The sequence below is a fragment of the Patella vulgata genome, chromosome 8 (assembly GCF_932274485.2).
Source record: "Patella vulgata chromosome 8, xgPatVulg1.2, whole genome shotgun sequence".
NCBI classification, from domain to species: Eukaryota; Metazoa; Mollusca; class Gastropoda; family Patellidae; genus Patella; species Patella vulgata.
Window position 1 is genome coordinate 18,041,945 of NC_065886.2, and position 24,206 is coordinate 18,066,150.

Below are 24,206 nucleotides of genomic sequence, written 5' to 3' on the forward strand. Positions count from 1 at the left end.
CTCTATCGCAATTTTGGCGTATATCTGGGATAACCAGAGGTCACTTTCACAAAACACGGAGACTTAGATTTTACACAAAAACATGCATGATGACACTTAAAGAAGAAGACGGACATCATCATCTCCAAATTATGAGGCATACATACAAACTGGGCTTTTTTTAAAGAGAGAAAACCAATACCCCACCCCGTTTGACGTCAATTTTTATTATGAATTGATACGACCACATTGTGATTCAATTTCATTGATGCAAAGCATTAAAGGTGATATCAGATATCTCTTTTTCATTATCTCGCACTTTGAATGCCCATCCCATCCCACCATCTGGTGATAAAGGATAAAGCACACGCCGTGACACAATGTTTTTTTATTATGTAGCGGAGCAGGGGACCCCAAAACCTTACAACTTTTTGTATGTTTAGCTGAGCAAAACTGCCCCACCCCACCCCTCTGGATCCGCCCCTGTTATAGATGTATTTCCTCAGCGAATCTGGACTGAATGAACGAGGACCTACTTCACCCAGTTCTAGTTATAGATCTATACTGCTGTTTAATTACTTAAGTCCACCCAAATAACTGTATCAAGGACTGTATTAAGTATAATACCGAACCGCACATGTATCAGTTTCACTGGAGCTCTGTGAAGGTATTTACCGATTTAAAGGGCCGTGTTGCCTAAATGAGATCTACTATAAAAGGAGAGCCACATAACCTAAGCACAACTGAGTCATGGTATTATTGATGTAATGTACTTGAAATAATAAAACGGTTCGCTCCTAAATAAAGGTATTTCTGAAATAAACTTTTCGGAATGAAAACACTCTTCTTGCCATCAGTTAGATGTTGCTCAAAATATCGAATATCATTGTTCACAATATTGTGTATCCGGTTTATATATCATGGTAAATTGACACATTAAAACATTGATGAGAGAGAGAGAGAGAGAGAGAGAGAGAGCGAGAGAGAAATGGGGTTTAACATCTACTCGACACAAACTAGGTCATTTCGGGACTAACATATGGTTCAATTTTATTTCCATAATTCGCTTGCGCGTAGGGGTCTTTAGCAGTGGGAGGAAACCGGAGGACCCGGAGAAAACCCGCGAGGTTGGACAGGCGCCCTACTGACTCCTTGTCATGTGCAACCGGGGAATCGAAACCACGCCAGTAGACTCAATGACAGACTTTATGATACAGCGCGCACGTGCTAACCATTCAGCCATCCAACCCCCCACATTGATAACAACATAAGATATTTTTATAATTTTAACGGCGATATAATTTATTATTTCTTGGTGTCAATTATTTACACCGCTTGCCCGTTTGGTAGACACACCGTAAGGGTGCTATCATTGGAAGTTTATTCCTAACTAGCTTTAAAGCATATCTCAGTGGCTATTTCAAAACAATAATGCAAGAAAGGTCACCCAAAATAGCCCCAATAAACTCAAAATTAAACATTGTTAACATGGAGTGGTGTTTAGCCTGGTATAAAGTTTTGACCTCTCCTGAAAACATTTAATCCAAATACTGATATAACATAATGTCTGATAAAACATGTTTGTATTATATTTTCTATACAATAATTCAAATAATGATATCACGTTATGTGTGACAAAACATGTTTGTCTTTTTCCAACTTTATTCAAACAATGATATCACATGTTTGAATGTTTAAAACATGTTTAAAACATGTTTGTCTGTTTCTTATAGGGGGGGGGGGGTGGATGGCCTAAAAGTTAGCACGTGCGCGCTGTATCATAAAGTCTATTGAGTCAACTGGCGTGGTTTCGATTCTTCGGTTGTATAGGGTCGCCTGTCCAATCTCGTGGGTTTTCTCTGGGTGCCCCGGTGTCCTCCCACTGCTAAAGACCCCTACGCACAAGCGAATTATTGAAATAAAATTGAACCATATGTTAGTCCCAAATGACCTAGTTTTTGACGAGTTAAACCCCATTTGTACATCTATATCAATATTTGTGTCGAGTGGACGTTAAACCCCATTTCTCTATCTCTTTCTCTCTGTTTCTTATACTTAATTCGGCCTGACAAGTACAGCTGTCTAGTCCTTCGGATGAGACGAAAAACCGAGGTCCCGTGTATATATTGGAATGCACGTAAAAGATCCCCTGGCAGTTGGAATTCGATATAAAAGTAGGGGATAGTGCCGCTGCCCGGGCAAAATTTTCCTCATAGCACACTGCATGGTGTATGCCCGTCTTCATTAGCCCAGTATAGGAGCAGAACAGTAGGACGTTAAACCCCATTTCATTTCATTTCATTTATACTTAATTCAAATAATGATATCACATAATGTTTGATATTTTTATAACGTGTTTTTCTAATTCTAATAATGACATCACATAATGTCTGATATGTTTAAAACATGTTTACCTGTTTCTTATACTTAATTCGAATAATGCTATCACACAATGTCTAAAATACGTCTGTTTCAACTGAATTCAAATACTAATATTGCATTAAGTGTATTAAGTTTAAATCATTTTTGGAATGATAAATTTATATAACAGATAAAGTTTTTTAGCAGACAACACCTGGCGTATGAACACAGGGTGAATGAATATGATGTATTACATCTAGTTGTAGAAAGGCATAAACATTAGACCTATTTTAAAGATAAGATACTTTATAGCTGGGTTTTAAGTGTTAAACATTTTATTTATTGGTTCTAAGTCGTAGTTCCAAATATATGTGCTCATTTTTCTTCTCATATTGTGTGAGAATTGGGATAAAGTTTAAACTGTTTGCAAGAGAATAATATAATGGATTATATATAATACTCGATATTTCCCCAATTCATTGTCAAAAGAAAATGTATATTCTATGATATACATTAGATTTATTGGTTCTAAGCCATAGTTCTAAATATATGTGTACAGTTTTGCCCATTTTTTGTGAGATCTGGGGATAAAGTTTTACACTTTTTGCAACGAGAATAATACAACGAATTCTAATACTCAATTTTCCTCAATTCATTGTCAAACGAAAACGTAGTCTTTGTGGCCATACGGGGATCACGGTGGCTAAGTGGGTAAGACGCTGGCTCGCTAGCCTGGAGGTTGGGTGTTCGATCGCTGCATTGCCCGAGAAAGTTCATCCAGATTTTCCGGCGTGGTTCCCCCTTGTCAGTGATGCAGGACGGAGGGCCTGACAAGGACAGCTGTCTAGTCGTTCGGAGGTCCCGTGTACACATTGGCGTGCACGTAAAAGATCCCTTGACAGGTGGAATTCGATATAAGAGTAGGCCGTAATGCCGCTGTCCGGGCAAAATTTTCCTCATAGCACACTGTATGGCGTATGCCCGTTTTCATTAGCCCAGTTCGGATCACAACAGTTGGACGTTAAACCCCATTTCATTTCATTTGTGGCCATACAGGTAATGTATTAATATCTCAATGTCTTAACTAAGGTCAATATGACTTAATGCGACTGATTAATTTCCAGTATTACCGGTGTATAAATAACTGGTTAAAATGAAGAATTTATGGAATACCCTCGATGGATGACAAGATTGCAAGAATTCCTGGAAATCCTATCAACTCACATAGAATCACTGATTCAATCAGCTTAACCATGGGTTCTTGACTAAGATACGAAAACAATTCCATCATACCGTCAACGCTCATATCGAATAAACCACATGTCAGAGTAAATGAATACATATCTTAGAGAGAGAGAGAGAGAGAGAGAGAGAGAGAAAGAGAGAGATAGATAGATAGAGATGGGGAAGATTAACATCAACCAAATAAAACTAGGTCATTTCGAGACTGACACGCGGGTACAACAATTGTATTTCAATAATTGTACGTAGGGGGTCTTTAGCAGTTTGAGGAAACCGGAGAACCCGGAGTAAATCCACGATTTTAGGCAGGAAAACCTGATCTAGTCACGTACATGTGTGAGATCGCAACCTCGCTAATTGACTTATTGACAGACCTTTTGATCAAAAGCGCACGTATTAGACCATTCGCCCCACCCCACCTCCCTCATAAAATAAAGAGTAGTCACCGTTAAACTGTAATTCCAAAATTTATAAAGAACACTTTTAATATTATTATCATTTTAAATTCGCTTTACAATTATAAATCCTAAAACCAATTCTTGTTAATTTTTTTTTTTTAATATATAGAATACATCAATGAACATATTGTTTGTCAACATTAAGGACATCAACAAACAAGTAATTTCAAGGAATTATCAAAAGTAAGGCGATGCTGAGCTTTTTTACGTTTTGAAGACTCAATGAAATAACGGTGAACTTATTGTACCAGATTTGGACCGAACACTTTCATTAATAGCTTTCATGTATAAGTTCAATAGATATTAAACGCCAATGTGATGGCACCATAAAAACGTCAGAATGACTCACGTCTGATCGGAATCTAGGAGTAAACTTCAACTAGTTTCTATATATTGTAAATAAATAACACGAGGGAGGAGCTGGAGTGAACATGGGGAATCCGTCACATCACACAGAAATGTGAGTCAGTAATATTCGCCTTAGCAACGGCCACTTCCGAAGGAGTTTACCAAATATTTCTCGACCAACCGTCTTTCCAGAAGCGCTAGTCAGTCACATGTTGCGAGACATATAAGGTGAAGGCATGTAGATGCCTGAAACATGAAACCAAGGTAACGGCCAATTTTTCGGCAGCTGAGCAGGCAAGAATATTATCATATCGGTAACCGTCTTCATCCTTTCCATCGAAGCTTGCAGTAAGAGCCGTGAGGGTATTTGTTGGCCTAGCAGTACCATTTCGCCCAGTTCCTAGCTCGGCGTTTTCAACTTGAGGATCATTTAGTAACCCCTTTCTTTTTAGTGGAACTGTGATTTTAGAAAACATTAACCATGGCGATTATAGCAGCACCCAAAGGCATGGATCGTGCTTTGATCACGAAGGTGAGCCATTTATTAACTTTTATCTTGCTGGTTCCAGGATCAAAATGTCAGGTGTATTTATATATCGAGTCGTAAATATCTAATTTCACGCGATATGTCTTATCTTTAATAACAAACCAGCATGGTGGTTTCTCGATATCAATATAAATATGATTTTATTGATAATGATCTAATTTTAAGAAACTTTCCGATCATTACCTTACAAATTAACACCTGTTGGACAACCCACAGCCATCCCTTTATGGGCACACACTGGCAAAATCCATTAAAGTCCCAGTCTTCCCATAATGGATATTGTTTTTTTTATTCAAATGTAGCGTTTATCTATAAGACTTTACGATTTCTTTACAACTAAGCTGTAACTGTGACATCTGTGTAAGATTTATATTCATCTGAACAACAAGGTCAAATATCACCACCATATATATCACGATGTCTTTGAGGTCGAGGCCGTTTTGGTTACACGATTGATTACCAGACGAGAAATGAAAATTCTCTTTCCCCTCTATCTAAACCTCACCCTGAAGAGACTGGTTACTCATATAATGTCTGGAACATTTCATACCACTTACATGTAAAAAAAATGCCACCTTCCCTATATATGTATCATGTCATTGTCCAGTATACTGCACGGGGCATAAAATGATCAATTTACTGGAGCACCTGATACCATTTCTCGTTAACTCATTTTTGCATAAATTAAAATTTGTGATTTGTTTCCTTTCTTTGAATACATAATATTTGATCATTAATATTCTATCGCACCGTTTTATTAAAGAAAGATGATACAAATTACAATACAATAAAGTTCGTTTAGTAACAGAAGCACAATTACCGAGAATTCGTCAGGCCTTCTGTGCATTCCTCGCATCGCCTAATATGAACACTTTCCAAAATTAGACTGATGTAAGCTACCACTCAGCACAATATCAGCTCAGCGAATACACTGAAGCATTCGTGTGATATGGGTGAACGCGAAAACCGTAAACAAAATGATGCCAACAGAGGCAACGAGAATCATATCTTTTAATACTCTTTACCCAATTTAATATTTTTTTTCTCAATTTATGACGTCATCACATTCCGCGTACACGTTTAACACATACTTTAAAAAATTCATCGTGAACTGAATATGGATAGCTTAAGTACATGAATAATAAGGTTCAGACAGATAGTAAAGTGATTAATAAATAGAACAATACAATTGTCATTTAAATAAACCAAAGGTTCTCCCAATGTCCAGTCATGTTTAAGAAATTAACGCCAGTCAGTTTACGAAAGTTTGAAAAGAAAATGTTAGCTGAGTCAACTTCTCAGAAAAGAAATAGTATCACGTGCTCTAGAAATAATAGATACATGGGCCTGCCTTGTGAATGACACCCGTGAATATTTGAAGGATGGCTTTAAAAAAATGAATTTTTTTTTTTTCGTATCCATATTGGTAGGTTGCCAACACCAGACTATATGAGAGAACTTAAGCAAGCATTCCTACTGCCAAATAAACTATAAAGGCATATTGCTTCCTAAACGGCCAACAAAATACAATATCCAATGGACGACAACATATACATTTTAGATCACCAATCTGTTCATTATTTTATCCCAAATGTTTTCTTCTAACATTTACGGTGGACTTTCTATTGATAGGCCTATAGGCCTATGTGACTCGAAATGTCTAGAAATCAAATGAAATGAAATGGGGTTTAACGTCTTACTGTTCTGCTCCGTTTGGGATAATGAAGACGTGCATACGCCATGCAGTGTGCTATGAGGGAAATTTTGCCCGGGCAGCGGCAGTATGGCCTACTCTTCTATCGAATTCCAAGGGATCTTTAACGTGTACACCAATGTATACACGGGGCCTCATTTTTTCGTCCCATCCAAACGACTAGATAGCTGTCCTTGACACACCCCCATCATACACCAGTGACAAGGGGAAAGCACGCTGAAAAAATCTGGATGAACTTTATCGGCAAATGCAGGGTTGAACACTCGACCTCCAAGCTAGCGAGCCAGTGTCTTACCCACTTAGCCACCGTGGCTAATTATTGGTAAATTCCAGTGGAATTCAATATAAGTTTGAGCAATTTATAATGAAACTGGTCATACAGACAGACGTCTGATTCCAGTTTATCAAAGACCAATTCCGACAAATTGTGCGGTACTTATGAAGACTGAATCACTTCAGCATGTATACCAAACACCAATCTCGTTGCAAATTGTCCATGATTACGCATTTATAATTTGGGGAAGTGTTTGTTGGATAATTAATTATCAAGTTACCCTCTCTAATACAATTCCCATACAGTGTTTTGCGTAATCAGTGTTCCAAAAAGATCAAAGAGACGGATTATATTCCAATTTGCTAGCTTGTCAGTAATGAAGAGGCTCATCATGTGGATTACGTAATTCTTATTACGAGAAAGGGGGAATCATTAAAGGCGCGAGCGCTTATTAAAATTAATGACACGGATTCAATATTGTCCACGGCGATCTTCCATCCATGGTTAATTCTCAATTCAAAGAAAATACATGCCTGAGTAACGAGGATTGATAAATATGGACGCAGTTAGTTCTTTGTGATCATTAGTGATGTTATAAATTATGCAAGCAGCTCTTGGTGAGCATTAGTGGTGTTATAATTAGTCAGGTAAATGCGTGACATAATTCATTCTCAACTCATTTGGATGCGTAACGAGAATTGACAAAAATGCAAGCATCAGTGATGTTATAATGTATGCATGCAGTTCTTGCCGAGAATTTGTGATGTTATAATATTTATGTAAGCAGTTCTTGGCGTGAATTGGTGATGTTATAATTAGTAAGGGTCTAATTAGTACTGTAGAAGCGTGACATATTTGATCAACCTTAATGGAAGGTTACTTTACTCATGTCTGCTGAAACATGGTGTTCATTAAAATACTTGTCTAGGATTGGTTAAAACCAACAACAGCTCTGTAATATTCTTCTATTGCAATAAAATCTATGTAAGTGATAATCTGCACAACAGGAAGCAATAAAATAATAGAAATACTTGCCCTGGTTAAGTACTTAATTGTTTTTAAATATGGCCATAAAATTATTAGTATAAATTATTCAACCACTTTAAAAAGATCTCTATAATATATTTTAACAGAAATAGAATATAGATGTCTATCATTTCAGAATTTTAAGAACACCATTTTATTTTTGAAAATATTTTGCCTGCTTTAACTACATTAAACTTCATTTTGTAATATTGCAACATCATCCCAAAAGTTCCATTTTCTAATGAAGGATTTTAGTATTTTTATATTCAGTTCCCTATTAAATAAATATCCTTCCCTAAACTTTTGAAGAGAAAAGATTGATACTTTGAAAAAACAAGATTCTGTTGAAATTCTTTCATTTCAAAATACTAAGGGCTCTTTAATTTAGTAGAATGAAACTTTAATTTGGTGAGATATTTTCTAAAGATATTATTAAAAAAAACTGATATCTTTAAACTGGTTGAATATCTGCATCTTGATCGAGGAGATAAAAATCATATCATCATACTGCATAACACAAGATATCATTTGTAGGATATATGAAAGAGGTCGGCATAAAGACGGATCCTTGTAGCATTCAATGTAAATAGACTGATTAACGGTATCTACATGCAGACATTCGGTTTTGTAGGAATGTGGACGGGTCAGCTGGTATTCTGTAGGGTATTGGATTACAGCTTTTATCATCACTTATAACGGTAAACAGCAGCACGCGCCTGACATTATAATGATTGTAGTGATCACAACAGCCGACTACACTAAATGCTTTTCTTCACGTCAATATAATATATCAGACGTTTCAAACTTAAATCTTTACAGCACATTTTAAGATTAATTAAGAAATAACACATTTAGTGGTAATCATATAATGTTCGAAGGGGTGTTTTAAAACGAAATGTGAAATAAAGAAGAACCCTATTGAAATTCACAATAGTCCGATTACAAATGACTGCTATCAACAAAGATTTTTCTACTGATTTTAATTTTAATCCTCGTCTCTTTGCGTGGCTCTTATTTTCTCCAAAATCTTCCCCAGAAATATGTATGGAATTCTCCATATAAATCTTGGGATTTCAACGTGATCAACCGTTTAACTGCTTTATCATTCCGCCTCTAAATCGTGAAAATTGACGAAACCCAGGTCGAAAATGTACAGACTATCAACAAACTTGTTTCGATTTTCCACCAAAAAGTCAACAAAGGGAGAGAAAGGCTATACATAGAAAGAACGAGGGTATTATTATCATATTATGGATTATATAACTGGTGGTGGATATTGGACCAATGTAAATATACCCACACTGAAACAATAGCGAAAAAAGTCCTTGTCATTTAACCTTACAAAATCGCACATTTCTCAAATATAAGGTTTCAAAACTCTAATTCCTAAATTAGGCGGTATATGAAATAACAGTTGTTTGCGATAAGCGGTGATATCGAGAGATAAATCACAGAAAAGTAGATTTTAAATAGTGAAAGTAAAGGGGAATATAGTGTTAGAAATTACATATTCAACAATTATAGACTAATTAATAATAACAAATTATTCTGGATTAAACAGACTCATTGTCGCTTTAAGAGATGGGCAAATAATATTAACAACAAACCATGATCTCTTACTATAATGCCAACGATAATGGCATCCTCATGCACTAAGCCAAGACTACCGAAACATGCTACGTGTGCCAAAGATATGTTGGAAATTCAAACTGGAACACGGTTACCGGATACATTGGTTGTTGTTAGAGTTACAAGAACAACTAAACAACCATTTCAGTTTCAGACACATTACATACATTCAAATCATTCGGACACATAGAGCTGAAAAATGATGAAGACCACCACCTCTAATAGATTTAACAGGAAGTACATCTGCATTAATTACCCAAGCTCATTAGTACTTGCATGATGTCTATATATGGACTCGAGATTACATTCGAAACAATTCAGGACAATAAAATTCAGTAATACTGAGTGATCGGGGGAGAACCGATACAGTCCAAACATACCAAAGATAACATTCCCTTATAATGGTCGAGATAAGGTCTTCTGTAACGTTATGGAATGTCCGTGTCAAAAGGAATTGGCTCTGCGCTCTAACAGTCCAAACATGCTAAAGATAAAACTCGCTTTCATGACTGAGATAAGGTCTAGTCAGTTTTAAGTTAACGTACACGGCGCACATTTTCGGATGCCTGTATTTCTTTATTTTTACCCGACATTAATCTATACTAATATTACTTTGTGACTGTCGTTTGTTGGGGGTAGCTCCGTAGCTCGGACCGGGGAGTAATTAACATAGGCATGGTGGTGATGACCTACTGCTTCCGGTTTCGGAGTTCTGCTACGTCCGGTGCATGGCTATACTCGTCAACTACTAGATAGACATAATTATACCAGACAATGCCTTTCGCAGTGTTTTCGAAGAATATGAAAATTGATAATATTATTTATGCTCAAAAGATGTTCTGTGGAATAGATAGTCAGATGATTGCCATAATTTCTGTGACGACTTGACGGGACATATATTCGTACATCCCCTCCTCCACCCCCTCCGGCATGTGCGCCACTGATGGTAATGCTGCGCTCAATTTATGATAGGTATAGATGATATTACATCCTCCACAACGACTACTGATTAAATTTATCAGTGAGACCATTTGGTGTCCTATACCAACCAAGAGATCAAATATCAAAGATGAGTGATCCATGGAAGGGAGCTAAACAGACCCACCCTAATGTGATGCCATTGCTGATACCTAAATGATAAAAATCAGTATTAGTAGACGGTCTCCATGGTGAATCATAACACTGAGCAGACGTACTGTTGATATGAATTTCGAAACATAAGAGATGGAAATCTTCTGAATTCTTCTCTTACTGGTTGACATCATCAATAATTGGATCTGTTCACAGCGAATAGATATCGCTGACTTAGCATGGATGCTTGGGTTTGCACACTGTGATCCATCTTTTTCCAGAAAGCAACTTACCTCACAGGGCTAAATAGGAATTATTCATCCCCAGTTTAAGAGGGTCGCTGGTTTAATAGAATTTCTCTGCGTTGCCCCCCCCCCCCCCTTGTCAGTGGTGCAGACCGGAGGGCCTGTCAACAAGTAACAATAATAGCCGTCCGGATTGGACGAAAAACCGAAGTCCCGTGTACACATTGGGGTGCACGTGAAACAACCCTTGTCGGTTAGATTTCGAACTAAGAGTGGGCCGTAGTGCCACTGTTCGGGTAAAATTTCTCTCATAACAAACTGCATGGTGTATTTCATCTTCATTAGCCCAGTCGGATCACAACAGTAGGACGTTAAACCCCATTATATTTCATTCCATTCAATAGAATCACCAACATTCCAAATTCAATTCCAAACGATACATCCTATTAATTGTCATAACAAAAACGTATATTATGAAAATGTATATTTGATCTTAGGTGTAAATATAAAGGTATATTATGAAAATGTGTATTTGATCTTAAGTATAAATATAAACGTATATTATGGTAATGTATAATTGATTTTAGGTATAAATACTAACGTTTAATTATCGTACTGTATATTTTCTAAATTAAACTGAACCTAGTAAAACTAATCTTATTCCTTATTATAAATACAGCATTTTTGAATATATATTGCAAACTATCAAAAGGTCATTCGCTCTCTTATAACGCCATGGTTTAGAAAAAAAGATTGGTTTCAAAAGAATTGACAGCAAAATTAATACACTTTTAAATAGTATATTTTAACACTACGTCGACTAGTGAAACTGGAATTAAAGCTCTAATACGCAAGAATAATTTCCCGAAAATAAAATTCTCTTAATTATGATAGTTTATACCTTTTCTTACCATTAGAATTCCACATGTAGTGACTGATTACGTAAATGGTTCCCGCCATACCTTTATTCGGTAAAGATCTTCAGTGACTCAGTTCTTAAAATTAGATCATTATGGTCGACTAAAACAAAGCAATGTCCGGCATGAATTTGGTATTGTCATTGTCCGGCCATCACATATCAAAAACTGTGATTACTTAAATATTAATCTACCGATGACATGTGTTATGGGTTAAAATTGCTTGAGAATCATATTTACTGTGGTAATGAAGTAAGGAAGTCGAATCAGCCAAACTTAGCCATCCATATGGGTTGTATAAATTAGTCCATTGGCAACGTACTGGCAGTTGAAGAAAGGCAAAGTCTAAAGATAGCCTTCTGAAATCTGATACACAATCAGAAGATCGTCTGTTACCTGTCTAGGTTACCAAGTCCCATATTGAACGTGCAGTAAAAACAACTTCCCCGATTAACCAGTCTGAGTATGATATCAACCGAACACTAAAGGAGCGTGTATACATCGCATCTTGTAGATAAAAATAGATAAATAGAAATACATCAGCATGATATATATCTGCTGGTTCTAACAATGATATATTCTACAGGAATGGAATCACCAGTAGGCATTGTTAATTTAGCGCATTAGATAAAAAAAAACCAATGCAGTCGTCAAATTAACTTAAGGTTCTCGGCTATTTGTATGGAACTTTTAATACCGGTACGTTATGCTAAAATTTCTGATGGTGGGCAATTGCAATGAAGTGCTTTCTTTTGCTATTTCATTAGACTGTACATAGTGACTGGCCAAGAACACTGTTTATAACACGCGATACCACTTCTTATTCTACTGTCAATCCACAAAGTTTATAATTTCTGATTTCTGTCATGCCTTTTGTATTAAGGTATAGGCAGTCATTGTATTATTTGTTTACAAATAACAGATCGACGGAAATAATGCAAGAAAAATGTTCACACAAAACTAATTATAGAAATGCCATTGACACTGTCGTAAATAATTTTTGACATGGTCTCACCTAGACCCTTTTACGTTTGACTCGGTACCTGGTTGGGCTTAGTGGACTAACTTTTAAAAAAAGCTTAGCTTACGTTTATCTGTTTGGTTTCCTATTTTCCAAGAATTCGTGCATCACTTTGGATTTCATTATATTGCTTTAATGAAAAGATATGTTAAACAATTTTCAACAACCCTGTCCTATTTCTTATATATTTTCTATTTTACAATGAGTTCTACTGCCAAGCATTTTATTCGTAACTAAGGAATAGGAAAAACAGCAATACAATCGTGTCCTTTTCCCCTTTTTCTTTCATTCTACCAAGCAGACGACTCTGCTGTTGTCAGGGGTCGGCTAGGGGGCGGGGGCGGTCTTGACAATAGGCGAACTGCTCCCAGACCCAGCCCCATCCATACCACGCTCCAAGGTCTTCGTCCATGCCAGAGCTGATGTTCATTAATCGCAGGATTATTGAATGATGGTGGATACAAGCAATAATTAACGAGTCATTGTTATTGTGCGTATAATAAGATTAACCGTAAGGCATTACGAGTCAAGAATCATTCTTTGCCAGTGGTTAATCAAAATAAATAACATTAACATTTCAGATGGGCGCCAAATACGACACTAACGCCGAAGCTGAAGTAAAACAGTGGTTAAAGGAACTGTTAGATGTTGACATTGGTTCTGGTACATTTGAAGTAGAGAAAAGTCTCCGAAACGGAAAGATTTTAATGGAGTGAGTATGTGGAAAGGCGTCAAAGCGACTTCATTCATTGTTTTTTTGGGGGGTTTTTTGGGTTTTTTTGTACAATTTGTTGCACCACAGAAAATAGAAAAGGCTACACAAAATAAATGATGCAGTCGAATCTCGTCATCTGCAGATAATCTATATACTAATATTTGTGACTGTAATTTGTTGTGTCTGTTCATGGTTGGTGGCTACAGTAGGGCTGTTCAGAGGAGGTAACCTAGGCCTGGTGGCGTTGGCCTACCACTTCCGGTTTCAGAGTTTTTCTACTTTCAACACGTTCAGCACCGGGTCATCCGCTAGTAATGTTTATTAAAGTTTGTGAAACAACAGATATCAGACGAATACGTCAGTGTGATTCCAACCCTTCCATTAATTACTGTCATTTTCGGATTAAGATAAAGATAAACCCTAGGCCAGTCCATTTATTTATGAGCCCCCCCCCCCCCCAATTCCCTCACGACAAGATAAAGATGAAAGTTTGTTTTAAACTCAATCGAACAACGCCAAGGATGATGACGATGTTTAAGACTACAGTATGTGTATAAAAAGACTAAAATGAAATGAAATGAAATGCCAATGGGGTTTAACATCCTACTGTTCTGCTCCGAACTAGGCTAATGAAGACGGGCATACGCCATGCAGTGTGCTATGAGGGAAAGTTTGCCCGGACAGCGGCACTACGGCTTACTCTTACATTGAATTCCAACTGTCAAGAGATCTTTTACGTGCACGCCAATGTGTACACGGGACCTCGGTTTTTCGTCCCATCCGAACGACTAGACAGCTTTCCTTGTCATCCCCTCCGTCCTGCATCACTGACAAGGGGGAACCACGCCGGAAAATCTGGATGAACTTTCTCGGCCCAAGGCTTCAGCCTGCCAAACCTAAAGGTAAATCTGACACTTATTTAATGAAAGAGGTATTAAATGTGATTATTTTGTGATCTTTGTGGCTAAAGTTATCAGGCCAGCTATTTGAACTATATCTACATTACCACTGTGGTTAGTGTCCTTTTATAGTGGCTAAGTTGTCACTCAATCTACTTGAATTTTGACCAGCGCTGACTAATGCATGCCCGATGATTACCTTACTGTTTGATTTGCAAGAGTTTTACGAACTTGAATGGCTTAAGATCTTTGATAGACAAAGAGGTGTGCTTATTGGTATTCTGGTAATGTTCCCTTGGGCGCCATCAGTAAGAAAAACTGCTGTCAGGCATTATGTTCGTTGCCTGGCAACCCGTATTATGATCTAAACCAATAGACCTACATTTATTGCTTGAACAATGTAGCACAGACGCACCCACAATGGCACTCACAATTTAAAAAAAAAACAGGGCCCAAACGTCGTACATTTCCAGCCGTTCAGCTTCCATAGCTCACCCTTAGCACCTATGTTGTTACATTTATTTTTCCATTTCAGTCTCGTAATTAAAATTTATGAAGGCACACCTAACAAACCACCAAAATGTGACCATATAAAGTTAAAAGTTAACGCACCAACGTCTCACTTCAAACAGGTGAGTATTTTGACCAGATCAAGATTATTAGTCTTGTATATATCGAAATCTCAGCTGAAGACATCAATTGGTCAATTAAGTACGGATCTCTGTTTTAAAACGATTCTTTATCGGTGTATATTATTAGTACAGATAAAGAATCGGTTTAAGACGAGTTATTTGCCCTTGAGTAGGTAAGCAAGAGACGGGCTATTTTATTGTGTCATTTCTCAAGATACATGTGTATACAGTCCTAGGACCATCTAGAAATCAGCCAGATTTCTTCAAGTTTAGGAATGTGACCTCAAAGATAATAGAGATCTGTTGAAGAGAATCTTGTCATCAACTTCTCAAAGATAATAAATTGTCGCCCAATTATTATCTATTTAGATGGTGCAGTGTTTAAGTGTCATATTACACTGCTCTATATTTAGAACTACAAGCTACATGTAGATGGGTTTGAGATTTTCAATTCAAATTGAACTAAAATAAGGGAATAAAAGAAAATAATCAAACTGGAAGTAGAAATAAACAAATTTAATAACAATTTAATATAATGTAAATAATATTGATTCAAATATTACATAAAGTAATAATAAGATATAGTTAGATGTAATATCTACTGCATCTTATTTTAGCCAGGTTATACAAATATCAGGTTCTATGAGATTTTCAATTCAAATTGAAATTGAATAAGAGAAATCAATCAAATTAAATATAGAAATAAACAAATATAACAATTTAGTATAATAATAAAAAAAATGGATTCAAATATTACACAAAGTAATAATAATAATAAGCTTATATAATGAGATGTAATATGTACAGCACCTTGTCTAAGCCAGGCTATAAAATATCTTACACTATTTTACTCATATACTTTGATATTGACCAATTTGATGTTAACCAATTAAATGATTTTGGATTTTTTTCCTGGGGAGATTACTATCCATAAGTAAAACAAGCGTTGTTGAGCACATTATCCTTCTATACCTCTTGCCAGTGGCACTTTACATTCATCTATGAATATTTATTTCCATAGAAAGGGCTCATTGTTGAAATATTTACGGCCTATTGAGCCATCGTACATGTATATTATATGTGAACACAGGGTACAAATTTACAAACTTATCAATTATTATTTAAGAAAATTTGATCCAAAAATATCTTATGTTGGTGCATAAATATGAACATTTAATGATTTTTTAAATAGAGGGAGAGGTTACCAAAAACATATTTAATATACAGCGTTGCCATGCAAGAGACGCCAACATTTTGCAAGAGATGGACAGAGAACAAGCTTTAAAAAAATGTTTTTCGTACAATCAGGTATCATAATGCAGGCAGACACGGTTTGAAGTATCGACTGGATTCAAGAACTTTGGGATATAAACATATAAGCGGACAAGATAAAAACGTGATTTTCCGCGTTTGTCGACTTTCCATGCAGGCTACGGATTCCTTTCTGATTATTTTGGATATGCTAATAACACTCTTCAGCTCCTCATAATACTTCCATTTATTTGACAGATCAGATTCATAATCTGATAATCCCCCATTAAAATTTCTACAATAATGGTATTCAAAATGGCATATTCTTGTCCATTCTATTGCATTAAATTTGTCTTTGTAATGTTCTTGGAGAGTTGTAATTGTGTCTGTTTGATCAAGTTCATCAGAAATCACACTAAGATTTGTCAATTGCAATTTACATGAAATTTCCACATACAAATCATATAAAGAAGTATTATTTTTATGTTGTATACCGTTGTCAATAAGTTTATTGTTTATTTCAACAGATAGTTTCTGGCAGAAATTTATGCGATCACTATATGAAAAAATATAATTTAATATAGATACACTTTTAACATAAATCTTCTTGTCAATTTCCTTCACGTTTTGATCAGTTCTTTTAAATGCACTTAAGACATTGTGTTTCTTCAGTTTAATGTTATCTGTTTTCATACAGGTTGAATATTTTCGAAGCCAGACACTTTAAAAACCATCTTAACCTGGGGGAAAATATAACAATGTTTTAATTATAGTACTATAAACCTGCTTTTTCGTATCCTTTAAATGAAAATTGAGTTCCAATATTGTAGTTATTAGTATAATTTATTCAAGTCAATATCAAAATATAAGTGTAAATATATTACGGGTGGTGTAAATAAACAAATAAAATCAATTATAGGTGGGTGTAATATCAAAATATAAAATAAATAGAACTATCATTATGAGAGATATCTGATGTCTGAAATCATTTTAAATATAAACTATCCTTCAACTTTTGCACTGAATCAAGTATTAATTTGATATTATAAATTCGTACTTTTCAGTTCACTTAAATCTAATATATATATAAAGTCAAATGAAATATATTGTTAAATTTGATTTCATCTAGAGAAAACATACATAAATCATGATACAATAATTTGATAGGAAGTCGCGATGGTTAAGTGAGTAAGACGCTGGCTCGCTAGCCTAGAGGTCCCGGACCTTAAACCCCATTTCATTTCCTAATTTGATATTTGACATAAATCGACGAGTATTTTAAATCGCTATTATTTTACTAAACAAGTATTTACTAAATATTTTAAAATCATACCCATTGGCTTAGTAGAATTGTGATATAAATCAATGAAATTAAAAAAAAGGTTATTTTACTTAAATAGCTGGTATAAAGTAGAAATATACCTTCTATTAAATCATATCACCGATGCTATAATAACTACCTAATCAATATCAAATCTTATTCTTACACTTACACAATTCATACAATATAAAAACATAAATAATATGAAATAGGGGGCGGGGGGAACATTCCATAGTTTTGCTCCGACTTGGCAAATAAAGACGGGCATACGCCATACAGTGTGCTTTGAGCTATAATTTGCCCAGACACCGGCTCTACAGCCTACTAAATTGAATTCCAACTGCCATGGGATCTTTTACTTTTGCTCCAATGTGTACACAGGTTTTTCATCCAATCCGAATGACTATACGTTATCCCTTGGCAGGCCCTCGTTCGCGCCACTGACAAGGAGGAACCACTCCGGATAATCCCAATCAACTTTCTTCCACAACGCAGGGATCGAACATGGGACCTCCAGGTTAGCGAGCCAATGTTTACCTCACTGAGCCATCATGACTCCCGAAATAAAGTAAAAACATTTTACATACAATAAATAAAGAGACTTACCTTTAAATCAAAACAGAGTTCTAATATTGCAGTTATTAATTCAAGTGACGATTAGATGTTCGTTGTCATTTGTTCCTGAGGTTTTACGTCCACTTGCACCAAGGATGATATTCTAGACAAGACGATTTAGACTAATACTACTACCTGGTGCTTTAACGTCTGCTTCCACAGAAGTGATGTCACAGAATATTTGTCCGCGAATTTAAAGGCTGGAATTTCCAGCCTACTTATTTTCTAATAATTTGATTAGTGGATGTGTAATCATTTTTCTAAACACCATTGGAAAACTAGAGGTTTATCCATTGATTGGTTAAAAACCAATCTTGACTAACTTAAATCCTTCAAGTGTCATATTGAGTAATTTGTATATAATTAGTGTTAAGCTGTTAATAAAAATGTTATATATAAAAAGAGCTTTTTATTTTAGAAATTAAAATGTTGTCATTTGATACTCACAATGGCAGGTTTATAGCTATCAACACTTATCTAACTGAACTATTTATATCAGGCCAATAATGCCACTCAAGTTGGACATGTTGTTTAGATTAGCATTCCAGGCAATTAAAAATCAGTGAACCGGGCCAAACCCAAACATCCAGAATTTAGCTCTTTTTTCTAGATGGTCCTAGGGGTGTATAAAAAATATTGCTTTTGTGCAGTTTTGTAGCAAGATCATTCCTAAAAGAAAATGTCAAATTATTCTAAATTAATGTATCTTTTGTAATATTTCAGATGGAAAACATAGAACTATTTCTGAAGGCTTGTAATGCGTATGGAGTTAAACAGTCAAGTTTATTCTTGACCTCCGATCTATTCGAAGGAAGGAATATGGCTATGGTCCTGGCGACCATTTTGCAATTGGGAACTGAGGTATGAAAGTTTCTTATTAACTTATGTTATATTGGCAAATAGTAGTCGGCATGTTATATTTATGAATATGGGATGTCAAAAATAACTTAATTTTAATGTGCTTCAATTACACGTAATAACGACCGAAGCCGTTAGGTGACATTTAGCACTTTAGGGCAGCAAAATCATTAGTAGATTTAATGTAACCTTTTTTTAAAAAAAGTTTGAAATTTATTCAAGATAAGGGGATTTGATTTTAAACATATGCTATAGGTGTTTCGTCGCGTTGCCGGAATTTTGGGACACGAAATAAATCATGATTTTAAGGCATTATTGACCGCAGATATACACGGGGAAAGACAATTTAGGGAGATATTAACGGGTCATGTCTAATCTTTTAGAGGCATTTATCAACTGGATAGAGCAATAAACAATAACACATACTTGTGGAAGAAGAATTACTGATTTATTTTTAGGCGACGTTTCGAAGAGTATTTTCCCAATGTTTTCAAGCAAGTACTATTTGGTCCTATCTACTGCAAAAAAACATATTTTTAATTGTATATCTTCTCTCTTTTCAGGCGCAAAGACACGGATTCAATGGGCCAACATGTGGATCAAAGCCAACTGAAAAACACGTCACTAACTTCTCTGAAGAACAATTAAGAGCTGGAGAATGTATTATTGGTCTCCAAGCAGGAACAAACAAACTAGCTTCCCAGAAAGGAATGAGCATTGGATCAGTCCGACACGTTGCTGATATCAAAGTAGAAGACCAGTGTTCAGAAGGACAGGGTGTTATCGGTCTTCAATCAGGTACAAATAAATTCGCTTCCCAGAAAGGTATGTCCTTCGGAGCTGTTCGTCATATTGCTGACATCCGTGCTGATGATGCTTGTTCTGAAGGTCAGGGAGTCATTGGCCTCCAGTCTGGTACCAACAAATGTGCCAGTCAGGCTGGCATGGTGATGGGAGCTGTAAGACACGTCTCTGATATCCGATGTGATAATGCTATTCAGGATGGACAGGGTGTCATTGGTCTCCAGTCCGGTACAAACAAATTCGCCTCCCAGAGCGGTATGAGTTTCGGTTCAGTCCGCCACATTGCTGATATCCGAGCTGATGATCAAGCACAGGATGGACAGGGAATTATTGGTTTACAATCCGGATCTAACAAATTTGCCTCCCAAAAAGGTATGTCTTTCGGAGCTGTACGTCACGTATCTGACATCCGTGCTGATAATGCTACTCAGGATGGTCAGGGAATTATTAGTCTCCAGTCAGGTACCAACCAGTTTGCATCACAGAAGGGTATGATGGGTATGGGTGCTATGAGGCACATTTCGGATATCAAAGTTGAGGATATGGCTGCTGAATCAAAATCTGCTATTAATCTACAGTATGGTAACCCATCTGGTGCCAACCAGTCTGGTATGTCCTTTGGTGGCCGAAGAGATATCATGAAAACAAAGCGAGCAGAGGCTGTAACCGAAGAGGACTCTTAATGGACTCAACTAAACAAGAAACTGTTCCGTGCCAGGGTTGAATGCACTTAAAATACTGGAAATCAATTCAAATCCCAGAATCACTTACTGATATGAAATAAACGTGATTACCTTTCGCTTTTTTTTTCTCTTCTTCAAATTTTGAGCCATTTCAATGGGTTTTTTTCTCTGAAAATGACTGTATATATGTACGCTTTTCTTTTAAGTTTCTTCCGTCACGCAAGTGTATTTAATGCCGATTTGTCTTTAATGTGCTCAATTTTATGAAATATGTAAGGGAATATCCTAAACCCATTAAAGTTATTAAGCTTAGACCTTAAAAGTATCCTTAATAACAAAATGACATATCATAAAAGTAGCCCCACAAATTTTATTTCGTTAATTTATTTTCTTTTTTTTTACTTAATTTATTTACTTTCCTTGTACTTGAATATAAAAAAAGGATGTCAGCGTCCCCGCTCTCTATCTCTTAGATGTGACGTAAATGTGTTGAAAACATATTGTGGATGACAGTTAAAATAATCTAACAATAAAAATATAAAACCGTATAAAAAAATAAATAAAAACCGATGAGAACCTAGATGGACTGTTGTAGGGTACAAAATATCAGAATTTTCGATGTACTATACAGATTCCCAGATTAAACGTCTTTTTTATGCTTATACTCTTACAAGATATCTTTCATCATCGCTACAGGACATACAACAAAACACGCTGGGCCAGACGAAACAACCAAAATGTACAAAACAATAACACAAATTGTTTTTTTTTTCACTTCACAATCCAGGTATATATTAGAATAATGTGGTTCGAAGCGTATTTATGATTGAATAAAATTATTGTTCATTTGAAGAAGTCGTTTGTTTGGGTTTTTTTCTTCTGAATATATACATGTCCAACATAGGCTTGGTGCCTTTATACATGTATATGTTTATCGTTCACTAATTAAATAGGGAGCCACGGTGGCTAAGTGAGTAAAATGCCGGCTCGCTAGCCTGGAGGTCGCCGGTTCGATCCCGGTGTTGACCGAGAAAGTTCATTGGTATGCAAGCTTAAGATCCCATGTCCGTTGGAATTCGATATAAGATGAGGCCGTAGCGCCACTGCCCGGGCAAAATTTCCCCCATAGCACACTGTATGGCGTGTGCCTGTCTTCATAAGCCCAGTCGCAGCAGAACAGTAGGACATTAAACCCCCATTTCATTTCAAGTTCACTTGCACTGATACCCATTTCACCACAGAACAAGCATGCCAAATTTCATATCGCTAGTACTGGACTTGGCGGAGCGGAAGATTACCAAGAGTATGTGATCATTCCATATTCAATAGTCACCCAACATAAGGAAACTGGACTCCACCCTTGTTCGAATAAGGATGTGGATAGCCCCAAAGAAATATAAGCTGAATAATGAAGTTTATAGCCCTCCTACCCCTAACCAAATATTCCCTCATAAAACGAAATGAATAACAGTAATAGTTTTATTACAATATCATTACGCAGGTCTTCCGACAGATTTTTTTTTGCGCCGGAGGATGAACAATTTTGCCCGCCCGTCCCCCAATTCCACAGGTGCAAGGACATTAAGACAGTAAATACATGTACACTACAATACATTTATGTTCAAAGAATCTTAAGTGTTCCGTTTGATTAAAGCTAATCCCACTTAACACTGCTGTAAAGGAAGCAAATTTTTGTTCCAAATTATGACTGGTCAATAGTCCGATTAACAACCAATAGGTAACTGCGTAACAATATCATTACGCTTTAAACAGAGCTCCAAATTTGACCAAATATGTTTACATAACGTTACGTCATGACTCATGATTTTATTTTGCCCAATTAACCAGGGCATAGCAGAATATTGCAGAAAAACTAATTGCGTGACAAACGAGGCTATCAACACGGGTACAATGTAAAACATACTGTTTGGAGACGAACATACTTTCACCGTTTTTAATATACCTTAAATCACTGTCCAAAGTTTTAGGGAAGACCCCAGATTAAACGAAGTGCTGTCAAGTTGCTCTACTTGGGATAGCTTTGATTGAACGGGAAGAATAGACACACTCCCTCAAAAGTTGTTAGCACGTGCGCGCTGTATTATAAGGCCTGTCATTGAGTCAACTGGCGTGGTTTCGAATCCCCGGTTGTACGTGACAAGGAGTTGCCTGTCCAACCTCGTGGGTTTTCTCCGGGTCCTCCGGTTTCCTCCCACTACTAAAGACCCCTACGCGCAAGCGAATTATTGAAATAAAATTAAACCTAGTTTGTGTCGCGTGGACGTTAAACCTCATTTCTCTCTCTCCCTCAAAAGTTCAAGTATCAGAAGCCAATCCAGAAATGGCCAGAGAGGGATTTCTCTGGCCATTGCTTCAGGAATATGGTCATCCCAAACTTAGGCTGCTTGTCTACAGCTAGCTCCGCTTGAGAACAGGCCCTAAGCTAATTACCCGACATTTTAATTCCTACATCGACGATTTTAGTCGAAAACACTGAGTATGCTTTTAGTAATTTTTAGAAGTATTTAATTCTCTTCTATTGTCATATTGAATGGAATTAAATATGTTTATTTAGCCGCTGTGGGTATGAAAGATGTCAAACTAATCAAAGCCGAATCACAAAATAGTCCTCTAATTATTCAATATGGCGGCGCCCATAAAAGGTAATTTCACAGAGGCGGTTATGTTTGCGGTATCTAACCTTGTTTTGAAAGATAAACAGATTGAAACTCTAAAGACAGTTTACAATTACAAATATTGCAATATTACCCACTAGCACATATTATATATCGCTTTTACCGGATTGGCAGAAGTTGACATTTTGCTAAAGACATGTGTTTACATAAAACACGTGCTTGATCGGGTTATTTTTACTCTGTTGTGTACACAGAGCTGTAGTCCAGACGATAAGTCCCGCCCCAAAATGATCACGTGAGCGTTTTAAATGGCGGCTAAATAGGGCAGTGATCATAATGACGTATGACGTAGATGGATCGCTGCGTGCAGTTTGGAATATGGTGAGATGGGCGACAGCTGGGACACTTGTCCAGGGGCCAGGAGACTAGCGGGGCTCGGAGATATGCCGAGTAATTTTTTTTTTAAGTTGTGGGTATACACTGTAGAGATCGTAAAGTAGAAGAAAACTGGTGACTTTTATTAATGTGGGTACCTAGTGGCGTGGTTAGGATTAAAATCGGATTCTGTAAATCCACTTCCGTTTGAATACACTTCAACATGATTTTGGGTTTTGAAAAAAAAAACGAATAGTTTATGTGATGACAGCATTTTCTTTTTGATATTTTGGAGTCTGATGGTCACGGTTTTGGTTTTTCCATTTGTTTGCGTGCTTAAAATGTCCTGTCAAAATCGTGCACATCTGATTATTATTACATGAGTAAAACTAAATAAAACGTAGTACATATATTTGGTATGGCATAAGTTGTGTTAAATTTCAGTTTCTGTGTTTTAGCAAAGTGACCTCCCTGACAGGGCAAGGGGGGTGGGGTGGGTTGGGCCTAGAAATTTTTGGAAAAGATACATGGTCTCTAGCTTCATTTTGGGGTATATATGAGACACTTTGATCAGTTTGATTGTGT

At 36.4% G+C, this 24,206-nt stretch overlaps 1 protein-coding gene across 1 annotated transcript; it reads left to right on the plus strand.

The window, feature by feature from the left end:
* Nucleotides 1–4,682: 4,682 nt before the first annotated feature.
* Nucleotides 4,683–20,726, plus strand: LOC126829313 (calponin-1). The gene is made up of 5 exons (XM_050559088.2): nt 4,683–4,920; nt 13,414–13,544; nt 14,982–15,078; nt 18,989–19,126; nt 19,687–20,726. Exons 1-5 carry the CDS (start codon nt 4,870–4,872, stop codon nt 20,608–20,610), a joined length of 1,341 nt encoding a protein of 446 aa, XP_050415045.1. The 5' UTR covers nt 4,683–4,869; the 3' UTR covers nt 20,611–20,726.
* Nucleotides 20,727–24,206: the final 3,480 nt, after the last annotated feature.

Bases quoted from the DNA above. Each gene is read 5' to 3' on its own strand.
- LOC126829313 (XM_050559088.2), top strand. From the start codon at position 4,870: ATGGCGATTATAGCAGCACCCAAAGGCATGGATCGTGCTTTGATCACG. The intron at 15,079-18,988 runs GTGAGTATTTTG...GTAATATTTCAG, and splicing joins CAACGTCTCACTTCAAACAG to ATGGAAAACATAGAACTATT. The intron at 19,127-19,686 runs GTATGAAAGTTT...CTCTCTTTTCAG, and splicing joins TTTTGCAATTGGGAACTGAG to GCGCAAAGACACGGATTCAA.